The 14,112-nt window shown below is 31.9% G+C and overlaps 2 protein-coding genes across 5 annotated transcripts in view; one reads left to right on the forward strand and one right to left on the reverse strand.

The window, feature by feature from the left end:
- Positions 1–14,112, reverse strand: part of LOC126758005 (MICAL-like protein 1) — a 157,168-nt gene that overhangs the window by 39,894 nt on the left and 103,162 nt on the right. For 2 of the 4 annotated variants that reach the window (XM_050471974.1, XM_050471973.1), the window contains exon 5: positions 9,793–9,878. In XM_050471974.1, the coding sequence (XP_050327931.1) occupies positions 9,793–9,878 (86 nt within the window). Of the gene's footprint in view, positions 1–6,581; positions 7,070–9,792; positions 9,879–14,112 lie in introns of those variants that run through there. The other 2 variants (XM_050471976.1, XM_050471975.1) reach the window with 1 other exon arrangement.
- The window catches only part of LOC126758019 (uncharacterized), a 179,904-nt gene that overhangs the window by 28,625 nt on the left and 137,167 nt on the right, over positions 1–14,112 (forward strand). The window lies entirely within an intron of this gene.

A 14,112-nucleotide genomic window follows, 5' to 3' on the forward strand; every position in this document is an offset into this window, starting at 1 on the left:
AACTAAGCGACTAGTTCGCGTTTATACAGATACACGGATGACAGATGGACTTGGATAAATCGACTCAGCTCGTCATTCTGATCATTTATATATATATTTATTTACATATATATTCTATAAGGTTTCCGACATTTGCTTTTGAGTGTTACAGAATTCGTTGCAAACTTAATATACCATGTTCAGGGACATTTGGACCCAAAAGTTAAATGGAAAATTCTTCAGCAATAATAGAATGAAAATCATGCGTAAGACTCACCATCAAAAATGTATATGTTCCAAAACAGGGAGACAATTAACAGATTTATTAGAGAAATTCCAGTTAGAGCAGTAATTCATATGTGACCTGATCTACGGAAAGGGGGCTTAGGTGTCAAAAAATCAAGTTTCCCTTTTTAGTTGATTCGGATGGAAGATGAGATTTTTAACAGCTGTTTCCCAGAAAACTAGTTTTCGCACGTTAGCTCCCTTTTCCCTTTTCGTAGATCAGGTCACATATATTCTTCGTCTTTATTGGCGTAGACAATATTTAATATTGCTCAACGTCAGTTTTCACAGCCTATTATATCGGTTATATTATAGGTTAGAAAAAGTTTCAATTCGCTAAGTTGTTGTTATTAAAAATATTATTTATGCTCGGTTGAATAAAAAATGCGTCCGTTCTGGTTACTTAGACTCAACTTCCGTGGGACCGGCTGTTATTATTGTTGCCGTGAAAGCTTTAAAAAGATGTTTCGGCAAAAGTTTTAAAATTTACGTTATTTACTGAATATATGCAATTCTGTGGCTTTGTAGACCCACACATCTGTTGTGCTCCAGAGTTAAAATACAGAGAAGCCTTATTTAAAGTTTTCGTTATTTACCGGATGGATGTAATTCTCTAATTTTGGAGATCGGACTAAGTTTTGTTCAATAGCATAAAAATCCAGAGAAATTTTTCTCCGGGACAAATATTCCAAAATCTGATTTTCTAATTGGAAATTAGACCCATGAAAACTAAAACAAAAATATTTTTGCAAAATTTTCGAACATTTATCATCTGTTTTGATGATTTTCCTTTGTATTTATTTTTTATATTTATTCTTTATCACATTAAGTCAAATTATTTGGAAATGATGTTTAACTATTTTATATTGTTATGTAAAAATATATTTCCCGTTGCTAGGCTCAAAGATTTAATTATGCGGCCACATTTTATTTGCCAAAAAGGTGAAGGCATGAAAAAGAACAGAAGTAACGGTACGTTTGCTCTCACAATGCTGGGAACAAAGCACAAAAATATTGTTTTGCTTGACATTAAAAGCTGACCGGTGTTAATACGACTTAACAACACAGTTAATGAACTGCCAAGTGGATTTTTGACAAAAGCTTTGTTGAAACGCTTTTAAGAAATTCTCGATTTCTCCACATATTTATGTAAATCGGTGGTAATTAAATGAACTATTTGCTAAAAAAGTATGAGAAAATGCACAACAGAAAAACACTCAAAAAAACTTTTAGAAGAATTGGGAGCTGCCTAACAAAAGACTATTTCACTAGCACAACTCATAAAGACAAGATTTATGGGTCGTGCAAATATATTTTTAATGCTTTTCTATTGAGAGAGAGAGATGTAAAACAATGAGAATTAAAATAAAGTTATTTGAAGCCATGACAGTTTATTATTTTCTTAACAAAAAGTTGTAACACACAAGTTTTTTAACTTTTCTTAATAAATAATTAATTTTTAAACTGTAGGTGGTTACTGTGAATGTTTTGAGATTTTATTTTTCATATTTTTTTTTTTCATTTTTAAACATTCTTCAACATTTTTACGTGCCATATTTCACGAAAATCAATAATAATTTATGGGTACTATGGTGATTGGAAGGGCGTTCCCAGAAATATATTTATAGTCGTTCAAATTGTATTTGAGATTTACTTAATTTGAAGCTTATTTGTAATGAGATTCTACTTTCTAAAACACATACTTATTTAAAGTGGCTTCTAACTCACACATTCACATATCAGGGGGCCTATTCTGGAACTCGATTCGAAAATCAATTTACTCGAATTCGGATTTTTTATATTCTGTAACTCGATTTTCGGATTTTCAAGCCAATTTTCGAATAAAATATTCGTTAGCTTTTGAATTGTAGAAAGCAAAAACGAATATTGTACGTATTTTTTCTGGCACAGGGTGGTACAACTTTCGCATAATGATAAAGTAGATCCGAATTTCGAATAGAATACATTTTCGAATCGAGTTACAGAATAGGCCCCCAGGATATCGACCTGCGTGCCTACAATCCAAGAAAAGTGCCGTTATTATCTAAAACAACTTCGATTCGCCAAAGAACATTTAAATATTGGTCTTCGAAAAAATGGCCGAACATTTTATGGTTGGACGAATAAAGTTTGTTAAATTTGGCAGAAAGGGATCGCGTCAATAGGTAAAACGTCCACGCAATACCGAATACCTGCCGAAATATACAACAAAAACGGTAAAACATGGAAGTGCGAGTTTTATGGTTTGGACATGCTTTTCTTGGCAAGGTACATACATATATGACCCATTTATTGGATTAAGACTGGTGATTCTTATGTCGAAAAACTCTAGAAAACCATGCTGCCGTATGCCAGTGAGGAAATGCCGCTTGTTTGAACGTTCCAGCGGGACAACAATCCCAAGCACACAAGTAAAGTTACTAAAAGGTAGTTTGAGGAAAGGAATGTCAAGCTAATGGAATGTCCGCCACAGTCCCCTGACATCAACCATATCGAAAATTTGTGGTTTGATGTCAATGAGTCAGTAGCTCGATGTAAGCCAATATCGACCACGCAACTATGGGGGCCTGTGAAGAACGCATGGGAGTTTATTTCCAACGAAATATATCAAAAACTTGTTGACTCAATGCCACGACGCTGTGCTACAATTGCAAAAAATGAAGGTGACGCAACTAAATACTAATTTCGTAAAAAGACAATATTCAATTCGAAAAAAAAACTAAATAAAAACTTAAAAAAATATAAATAAATAAATAAAAACTTAAAAAAAATAGATAAAAAATAAAACAAAAATATAAAAGAAATATAAAAACAAAAGCAAAAATAAAAATAAATAAAAATTTTTACTAACTTTTTATCGAAATATTCGGATTTAATTTCTGGAAATTTCTGACCGCTGAATTTTTTCTTAAATTTTTTTGATATATTTATAATACTTTGAAATTAGTTAAATAATGAGTCTTTTTTTAAATTACTTGACTTTCTATTAGGGCCTTTATGGTGTAAAATATTATTTTTTATAAAGGCGATATCGCATACTTTTTAACAGTAACTCTTCTGCGTTTGCACACTACTAAGAATTTGACCGCAGCTGTATGTTTGTTAGGTTTTAACACATTTTTAACTAACAAATATTCTTTATTTAAACAACTGTTTAACAGTAAATACTTAAAAAGTATTTAGGTCATACATATTCATATACTTTATATAGTATGTAGAGTATATTCATTATAGTCATTATATGTATGTATGTATACAACTAATTCCCTCCTTGAAGCAGACATAATACTAGCTTCAATAATGTGGATCTTCCACTAAGAAAAATAATTTTTTTTTTCCTATTTACTATTACATTTGGAAATTTTGTTTACATTTTTCATCTGCATGCATATATATTTATATATGTAAGTATCATAAGAGTTAAATGATACTTTCTCACGCTAACCCCAAGTCGGCAAACGACAAATGATTTTAGTAGCGCCTTAAATTTCATTAATACCAAACCACAGCGGTTTTATATTTGCCCTTCTTCTTTTCGCTACTTCATTAGCCTTGAAACAAGCAGCAAAAGCAAAGGCAACATTCAAATTTACCACTTCAACTGCGTACCAATGTACAATTTTTCGTAATTGAGGTGTAAAAATTGCGTGCCGTGCAGAGGCAAAGCAATAAAACAAAAGAAACGTGTTACTTGGTAACCCAGTGACTTATTTGAATGCAAAACAAAGCCAAAACAAAAAATAAACAACAAAAGTCAAAACTGTGTGCAAAAGCAAACAAACAAAATAAATAAAATACAGTTGTGAAAAATAAAATAAAAAGCAAAAAAATAAAAATAAAACGCAAAATATATGAAAAGCAAACAAAAATTGAAATAGTAACAAATACTGTAGGCAATGCCATAAGGAGCTGCCTATGTCGACACAAAAGGAAAGGTATTTCTGCTGAGTGTGCCTTAAAAGTGAGACGATGTAATGCACTTACAGACATACAAATAAATAAAAAGTAAAAGTTTAAAAATGAATTCGTGAATCTCAAGAAGAAAAACTAGTACATGCTTTAAGGTTATAAACAAAGCAAATACAAATTATATCTACAAATATACATTATATGTAAATGTATGATTTCGCGCAGTCCAAAGCATGCAAATAGCAGGAATCTCCAAGTTTATTTATCTTTAATAATAAATCAAACAAAAAGCACACTAGAAAGAAAATACAACGACTTCCATATAATATAATGAGTCATGAGGCGAGCGTGTCCGCCGTTGCGGATCACAATCGATTCTTTCGACGTTAGCGCCATGAGCTTGGTGTTGAAACGCATCGATTTGTGCAAAAGCAGGCCAGCAGGGCAATAAACTAGCAAGCTAACAAACGAGGTAGACCAAAAGATTGGCAGGCATGGCATGTCGGAGACACGTTAAGTAAATGGAATTTGCAGGCACAAACAAGGCTACGACGCACTGAAATGTTTAAGGAGTAAATTGCGGCACAACTGAAGCAGATACTTTTAAAGATGTTTATAAATTTTACAAATGTACAGCTGTATATTTTTATAACTCCCACATGCTGGGCACACGCACTGTTTCCATTACAATGCTTACACGCCACAATTATGCAGAATTTAATTCCAATCAAATTTTTTGCATGTACCCACATTTGTATAATTCAGCATTCATATCCAAAAGTAGCGCCACAAGCCACTCCCAAAATGTGGCCTAGGCACGCCAACCGCGGCGTCCATGCATGTCGGTCTGGCTAACAGCTAATGAGCAAGCCAATGAATCCGTATAAGTAGTTATGGTACATAATACTTTGGTTATTTTTCATTATTTATTCTTTTTTCGAACTTTTTGCAAACGCTCAGCCGCAATGGAAAATGACATGACATGAATTAAACGTTAAACTTCACTGAGCAGCAAGTTTGCGGAAATTTTTAGAGCGATAAAATGTGAAAAGTCTCTGGTTGAGTTTGCTAATGGGAAATATGATTCAGAAATTGTGTATTTCAGTGGAACTGTATCTGTGCGACTTAAAAAAAATTTCGTTGAATTTTTGTAAAAAACAAAAAAAAAATTATAATTGCTATTTACAAAGTTTGGCTTGCCTTTAGGGATTTTTAGGTCTTAGTCATATAAAATCGCGATATGTAACTGTAAGCACCCAGGCTGCTCCATTGTATCGTCTTTTTTAGAATGAGAATTTTGGCAGTTTTCCTTTGGCGGTCCAGAAGACATAGCCGAAACTGACATTAGGTGCATTAGCAGATTTGCAATAATCTATTTTTTAACATAATCTAACTTTACATCAATTTACCCCAGCCAGAAACCAGATTGATAACTAACGAAGAGGATTTATGTTTCAGTGGTGAATAATCACTTTTGATTAAAAGAAAAATATGTAAGATTAGAAAATAATAACCACAACAAATTATTATCACTTTTTTCTTTTCTTAGTAAATTTTAAATAAAATTAAAAACTCAACGAAACAGAGCAGAAGACACAAATAACTTCCAAATAGAAGTCAGCTGTATGACTAACTGTATATTTTGCTAATTGGCATTTCAACTCACAACAATAAAAACAATAATTCCAGTTGGCAAAAGCAAATAAATAATTCTCATTAGTTTAGGCATTCTTATAAGATTTAATGCCTACTTACACGCATACATACATACATATGTACATATTTACGAATATTATATTGTGGTTGACCGAGACCGAGTAAATTCTAATCTTCAGGCAAATGATAAATTGCCTGCGATTTTATGGTACCCTTAACCCCACTTAAGTGCATACAATTTGTATTAGTCACCAAGAAAAAAAAATTAAAAAAACACAAATTAAAAAGGGAAACGGCCTTGTCATCATTATTGCTTTTTCGTTGAGGACTCCAATCAGTTAACAAGCAAAGTGGCGTAATTTCTTATCAGTAACAATGAACCATGATTGACTTAGCTGCTATTTATAATATACATAGCTACATTTACTGATATTAGCGCCATACACAGTAATGTAACGCTCGAATTTATGTGCACAGAAACAGCTTTGTTCAACAATTCACCAAAAGGTTTGCACTAAAAATGGTTCAAAAATACTTGCTTTTATTTTTAAATGCAGTAGGCATTTAACCGCAAGCACAGAATTTATGTCGATAAATGTCATGCCAATGAGTCACTTGCCCAGCAAGCGGTCAATTTCGCCGCTAACCTCTGCGTTGCAAAAACAAAATAGTAGCATATTTTTACAATAAATTTGTCAATTTCATTTTGAATAGATTATGTGCATCAAGCATAAACCAAAATTATGTTTTACCTTCTCAGAATATCGTTGCCATGCAAAGCCGGTTAAGCAAACAACACCAGCTGAGCCGCTGCAAACGCCACGTAAGAGTTGGAACACCTGAGGGAGTCAGGTACAATCAGCAGCGATGATACAGTTTTATAAAAATTGATATGCCACTTCTTGCAAAATAGTTTAAAATTTGTTTATTTTACTTGCAAACTGCAAACCGACGCAGACCTTCACACAACAATTACTTTAGGTTTCCACCGTTTTGTCTGCACTTCACAACACTTGCTTTGCCTGTTTTTCACCAGCGTTTGTAAAAGCTGGCGTAACTAAACTCTGTTTTTTTTTTTGGTTTACAATAAATTTATTAAACATTAATCACTGAAATTTGGTTTTTCAATATTTTTGTATTCATTTCCGCACCAAAAATAAAAATTGTTTTGTATGAAATCAAAATAATGTCAATGCGAAGAAGGTGGGCAAACGCACCCACCCAGCAAATTATTTTAAAATGGACTGATTGGAAAAGAGATACAAAGCTGCGAGAGCGCCGACAACCAGTTTGACAGCCGCAACTTGCTGTTTCTAACCAGCAGAGGCCGCCAACAGCTGGTTGTCATGCAAAGACGACAGTTGCGGCATCTGCGCTTGAAATGCGGCGCTATGGTGTGAAACTTGGTATGCTGTTGTTACAACTAATGCACGCCAGGTGTCGCGCAAAATAATTTAACTGTTATACTTGGTAGTAATATAACGGTAATTCTATATAATTGGTTTGTTTCATAAAATTGAGTTTAGGTTGTGAAAAAATTTTAAATTATGAAAAAACAAGAGATATAATTACATAACCTAAAATTGGTTGAGACTTTTCAGTGAAAGCTACAATTTTCTGTGCTTTTTTGATAAGTGGTGCTTGGGGAAGACTAACCAGTACTCCTCCAATTTTGAGTGTTCTCTATATGGCGTATTTATATATGTATGTGCTCAGTGAGTATTCTGCTTTGAGAGCTTTAATTGGATTTCTGTGCGTCTAATTTTTTATGATCCGAACGCATGAAAAGATCGGAAATATACGATTATTTTCGGTCTTGAATTAAAACAATGCATATTGGTGGAGATTCTCGGGTTTCAGAGCCGTTTTAACGGTTGTTTGAACATTGCAAATATAAAAAAGAACATACAGCAACACTCCTCTAAGTTCTCGGACATATACATACATATGTACGTCCAAAGTAAAAGACCTCAAATGAAATGCAACAACAACGACGACGGAAATCAGCGATTGACCTTGTTCGAATGCCTTAAAAGGTCTTAAGCCGCAAAAACACAAAACGCTAAATAACTAGCACTGCAACCATATAATAGCCTTATACAGTCACAACAGCAACAACAACAACAACAGCAATACAATTTACCAACACGCATGCGTTACAGCGGAGAGATGGCTGCGTCGATGGATGGCCAATGCTGCCGGCTAAAATGTACTTGTATATGACTTACATACAGACAATTGCTTTTTAATGTGTGTACAATCATTCACAACAAAAACAACAAGTTTTTGCAGCCAGCAATGCACATGTTCTACCGATTTGTTGCCGCAGCCGAGAATCTGCGCCGTCGGCTAGAATTCTGCGCATTTTATGGAGTTTATTTGGCCAGCAGTTGCAGTTGCAAGTATTTTGTTGCAACTAAACTGCTGCTGGAGTTGTTGTTGTTGTTGTTGCTGCTGTGGAGCTCTGTAATTGCACATAGTGTCTGTTTGTATTGGCGAATTTTCTTTCTTTTCGCTATGCAGTCCGTGGCTTCTCTGGAACGCTTTGCCTGCATTCTCTATTGGCTGCCTTAGCGTTCTGCTTGCTACTTTGGCTCTGGGCTGCTTTCTTACAGAAACTCTTTAAGAACGCTTTGCTTCTTTTTGCGTCGATTGCAAAGTGGGGAATTGTGCCAATGTGTTAGCAGGAATTGACTGCGGAACGCACAAGTCAAGGTAAGTCTAGATAAGGTATGGATCGCAGTAAAGCATACATGTTTGTATGTATGTACGTATGTATGTTCTTAAGTGTGTATGGTTCTATGTGCGTCAGCTAAAGGCTAACATTTTTATATGCATGAGAGATATAAATACGTTTGGGAGCGTTTAAGAAAAACTCAGACTTCGGAAGAATTAGTATCAGACTGTTCTAAGTATTATCAGAATAAAGTTTTAGAATATTCGATACTTTTTAAAAATAACGATTATGTGACACGAAACGAGATTCTGGAAGAATTGGTATCAGACTGTTCAGAGTAAAATTTCAGAATTTCGATACTTTTTAAAAATAACAGTAAATATTTGGAGGTTAAGTATCGATTTTTTGTGATTATGTGACACGAAACGAGTTTAGAGGCAAACTGACCACTTAAGATTGCAATTATAGGCAAAATTGTTAGTGAAATAGCGCCCATCACTTCTAAATTCCATATAACTTCTTCAGAAAAAGGTCATATTCATGCTTAAAATAGTATAAATCGGGAGAAAAACTCAAAATTACAGAAAATATGCAAAATTTAAGATTAAAGCAAGCTTACAAGAATCAATATTAAAAAATTCAGAAAAAATCAATTAATGCTAAGTAAGACAGATAGATAGACAAATAGACCAAAATAGTATTAAAAAACTAGAAAAAATCTATAAAAATAATTATATATAAACGAAAAATATGGAAAATATACAATGATTAATGAGCAATGAATGAAAATATCAGCTACTATAGGCAGAAATAGCTTTAAATTTGAAAATCACAATATACAGTTAACCGATATTAGACACTAAAACATTTAAGAAGAACGGCTTAATGACATCGAGGCAGGCAATTTCGATTAAGCCGAAAAATCTTAGTTTGTTTTGAAAGCAAATAAATTTTTGTAAATAACAAAATTCACATTGACCAATAGTATAGTATATCGTCAACTAAAAAGTAAAATAACGTAACATCACTTTTCATAAGTTTACAGGCGAAGGAATAACTAACTACCTATGTATATAATAGAAACCACTCATATTGAAATACGTTTGAGTTTTCGTATTAAAATGGTTATATGTTGGTTATTATATCTGATAACGATTTTAAATTTTTTTGATGATACGTTGTTTTGCATTTTAGCTGACGATATATACATACATATATGAGGATAGATAGATAGGAATATAGAGAGTTCCAAAGAAAATGAAATTAATATAATAACGATTGCTTACCTTTGGCGGTGGTCCAGCTGCCTTCGTGATTTGCGTCTTTTCCGCGGATGCTGCTGGCGATGGACGTTTCAGTCTGTTGGGGGAATCTGCAATGGAAAACAAAAATTTATAGAAATTAAAAATATTGTTACTAGATAACTATAAGAATATCACTAAAAAATAAATATATTTAAAGCTCTTCTTAACGCCTTTCAGAACCAATTTTATATTTAATGAAAATTCAAAATTAAAAAAATATGTTTTTTTTTTCTTACATTTTTAACTATTTTCAACTGCAAATTACCGAAAAAAATATTTTTATTCATTCTGTAAGGAATAGAACAGGTTAAAAATTTCGAACGAGAGCGTTGAATATATTTTGAACAAGTTTTTCCGTACAACAGTTTAAATACCACTGGATACGCATTAAAATTCTACTATGGTGAAAAATTAATTGTTTTGAATTAAATGCTTAAATTTAGGGCAAAAGCACAGGTCAAATTCATTTTATATCACTTATGTATATAACACATATAAAAATGAAAAAGCTTATCTTAGCAGATTTTCCATTTCGCCAACATCGGCAAAAGCTCCGCCAAAAGCTCCGAGCCGACACAGGCAACAAAACTCTCACAAATTTTATTGCAACGGCATTTACAAAATTTACTGAACTTATGAAATTCACCTTTCTTCCCATTTTTTTTACGTATTTATACATTTGAGTACTGATATTTTCTCCATATTAAACATAAAACTTTTTATTTTTGTATATTTGTTTATTCAACACAATATTCACAATTTTCAGCACTTTCAACACACACGCTACGGAAATATACTCGCAAGCATTTGAATGGCGGAAGAACTTTGAGGAAGCGCAGGTTTGCATTCTTCATGACAATTGGAAATTGTAGTATTCACAATAGAATAGTAAATTTAATTAATTTACATAAATTAGGCATAATAATAGAATCAATAGAGTTGCCATATAAAAATAACACAGGACATTGCTTGCATAAAATCAAAGTAATAAAAAAATTCAGACTATATAAAATTTTTTATAAAAATATGAAAATAACTTTAGAGAAGATTTTGTTTATGATTCCCATATTAAACTCAATACATCACATTATATCAAAATATAATGTGTTTATTAAAGCAGTTAAATATATGTTTTATTACATATTTTTTAAATAAATTTTTTAAACAAAAAATTTGTTTTTTTTGTTATTCCTATTTTATTCACTTGTTGACAACTCTGGTGAAAAAACCCGAACAAAAAAAATAAATATATTTTAATCATATTAATTTTTTTAATAAAAAATGTTATCGTTATTAATATTTTTGAAAATATTAAATTTTTTTAAAACAATTTTCTTTGAAATAAAAAAAAAAAAATTTTTTAAAATTTCTTTAAAAAAAAAAATATTTTTTTGATTTTCCATAATTATTCAACTTACTAGCAACTCTGGTAAAAATACCAAAAAAAAAAAACAAAATTATATATATTTGAATAATATTATATTTTTTTAATTTTATTGCTATTAATAAAATTGAAAATACTAATTTTTTAAAGAAAATTTCGTGGCAATTTTCTTTGAAAACAAAAAACAATATTTTTTTTCAAAATTTTTATACGTAATGTTTGGCAATTTTTCCAACAAACATACATTTTTTCATGTATTTGTATTTGAATTGAAAAAATTCATTTAAATAATTTTTCAAATATTTTAATTTTTAAATTTATTTAGTAATTTTTTATGTGTATTTTTTCTTTATTTTCCTGAAAAATAATACTTTATTTGTTTTTAAAATATTAATAACATATTATAATAAAAAAATACTTTAAAAATACAAAATTATAAAATATTAAAAAAACTATAAATCTATTGTGAATACCCCACTAAGTACTTTTTCAGAACAAAATGTAACCCTGCGCTTTGCTAAAGTTCCGCGCCATATTTCCTTTCCACTCAGTTCCGTATGTCTTATCGCGTCGTATGTGTTGCAATTTCTTTAATATGAATGAATATCGTGCAAAATAACTGTAATAATTAAATTATGGGTGCAAAATCTTCAAATGTTAGTACTAAATTGTGGTGACGTGAAATAAAAGTCGCGGCGGTAATTTTCAATCGGTTTTTCGGCAAGTGAAAAATGTCTCGCGTTCGTGCGTACAAGAAAGTGTGTGTGTATGTATTTAGTTTGTGAAAAAATTATAAATAAAGTGGGTGTTAATCCTACGATAGCATATTGCAAACCAGATGCTTCTACAAATCAAAGTAAGGTGAGTGTTTTATAAAATAATTAATTTTGCATAATTAAACAGGCGTCAGCACCTTTGCTTCTGGAGCTTTTTTTAGCACTTCTGCTTCTGGAGCTTGTTTTGAGACTCCTTACGATCGCGAAGCTTTCTGTTATGTAGTAGATGAAGCTTTCACATCCTAGAGGAAATTGTTTGTATGTACCTGCACAAAGCAAATGAAAATCTGCATACTTTTAGGCTGCACTTTATTTTATATCTAATGCCAACTGTGATAATAACAATCGCCTTCATTTTGAATAGTTTGAAAATAATTTTTGTAATGCACAGTTTAAGAGCTGATGTAATGCAAGTTGAAAATAGTTAAGGAAAAGTAACAATTGTTACGCCTAAAATTAAATGTTCCCCGCAATTTACATATTTTTGTTTCAAAAATAATTTTGGAAAAATATAATCTTTTATACTGGTGTGCAATAAATTGTTAAGGATATTAAAGTGTTCCTTAATAAGATATACTAAGGAGAATAAAATGATCCAAAGAATTGATTTAATCAGATGTATCAGCTAATACTCTAGGGATATTGTTGGTGTATTGTATATACATATGTATTCAAGGTAACTTGTAGACTTGTCGACTTCTCCGATTGTTTTTTGAATACAATAGTTCATTTTGAGAGAACTATTTATGACTAGTTTCTTTAAAACCTCAATCACTTTTTAAGGTATAGACCTAATTATGAAGTCTTAGAAGTTAAAAAGAAATACGTAAGCTTAAGGCATTTTTGTTCCAAAAAAGTAAATTAAAAATATTAGGCAAGCAATGAAACATAGGGGTTTTTGTGCAGATAATTTCGTCATTTATGCTTTGAACAAAATGTCGGCGACCAGGTCTTCGTTTGGATATCTCCACCCGTTTTCGCAAATTTTTGCTGACCCGATGCAGCGTTTCGCTTAAAATTTCAACGATAATGCACTGAATGTTGTCGCTGAGCTCCTCGAGCGTTGCTGACGTGATGAAATGGCAAGCCTTACTGAACACATTGGCAAAATTTGACGTAAATCAGAAAACAAAACATTATCTTCTTCACGTTAATGTGATAAGAGTTTTGAAAATTTTACTTCTTTTTCATTCAATAATTTGCCTGATTAGTACAAAGAAAGTTTTTCGATAATTAAAAAAATATATTTTAATTTATTATATTTTTATTCAAATTAAATTAATAGCTGAGAGGGTCTATATGTAAAAAAGTATTTATATTTTTTAACATGTGTGTACGAATAATGCATAGACCTGTCAATTGCAACACGGTATAGGGGCTCTGAGGCATTTGAGCAATCATTAATTTATCAATCAGCTTTCAGCACAGTGAATTGTGTAAAATCGCTGATTATTTAATGAAATTGAATTTTTTCGTTTCCCTTCAATCAGTGAAAAGCACATATTTCTGGCCGATTATATTTCTTATTTATATTTATTCTCAGACTAAATTATCGAATTTAGGAGATTTTTAGGATTCTAGACTAGCCTAACGCCTTAAACAAATTGTGCCATGGGGTTGAGAGCTCCCACGATCCATAAATAGCCACGTTATTAGTTATATGTTGTTATTGTAATGGTTATTTAATCCTTAGAGTGCTATGTTCATCCGGTCGAATCTGGATAAGTAGAAGTTTAAACTGTTACAGTTTCCAGAACGAAGCAGCGCCAGGGTAACTCTCGATTCTCGCGGCAACTCGAGTTGCACTGTTTGGTGGTTTGACTCCAAGTACGCCATTCACTGAGAAAGAGTCGGCGAAGGTGTTTATAGCTCCACTGTTAATAGCGACCTTAGCTGACTCTTGCCTTAGTATTAATTCGCATTTAATCTTAGTTGGCTGGAAAGCAGCAGATCTTCTTTTCACATTTTATACATATTTATATGTTTCTATATATGTATGTAAATATATACATGCATGTACATATGTATATATTTCCAATGATAGCTGTTCCATTTGATGCGTGCGTGCCATTGTTCGGTTAGCTAACTGGTATTATCATAAAGACGAAAATGAATGGGAAGTGTCAATTGGGTATCTCCTCT

Source organism: Bactrocera neohumeralis, chromosome 5 (assembly GCF_024586455.1).
Source record: "Bactrocera neohumeralis isolate Rockhampton chromosome 5, APGP_CSIRO_Bneo_wtdbg2-racon-allhic-juicebox.fasta_v2, whole genome shotgun sequence".
Taxonomy (NCBI): domain Eukaryota; kingdom Metazoa; phylum Arthropoda; class Insecta; order Diptera; family Tephritidae; genus Bactrocera; species Bactrocera neohumeralis.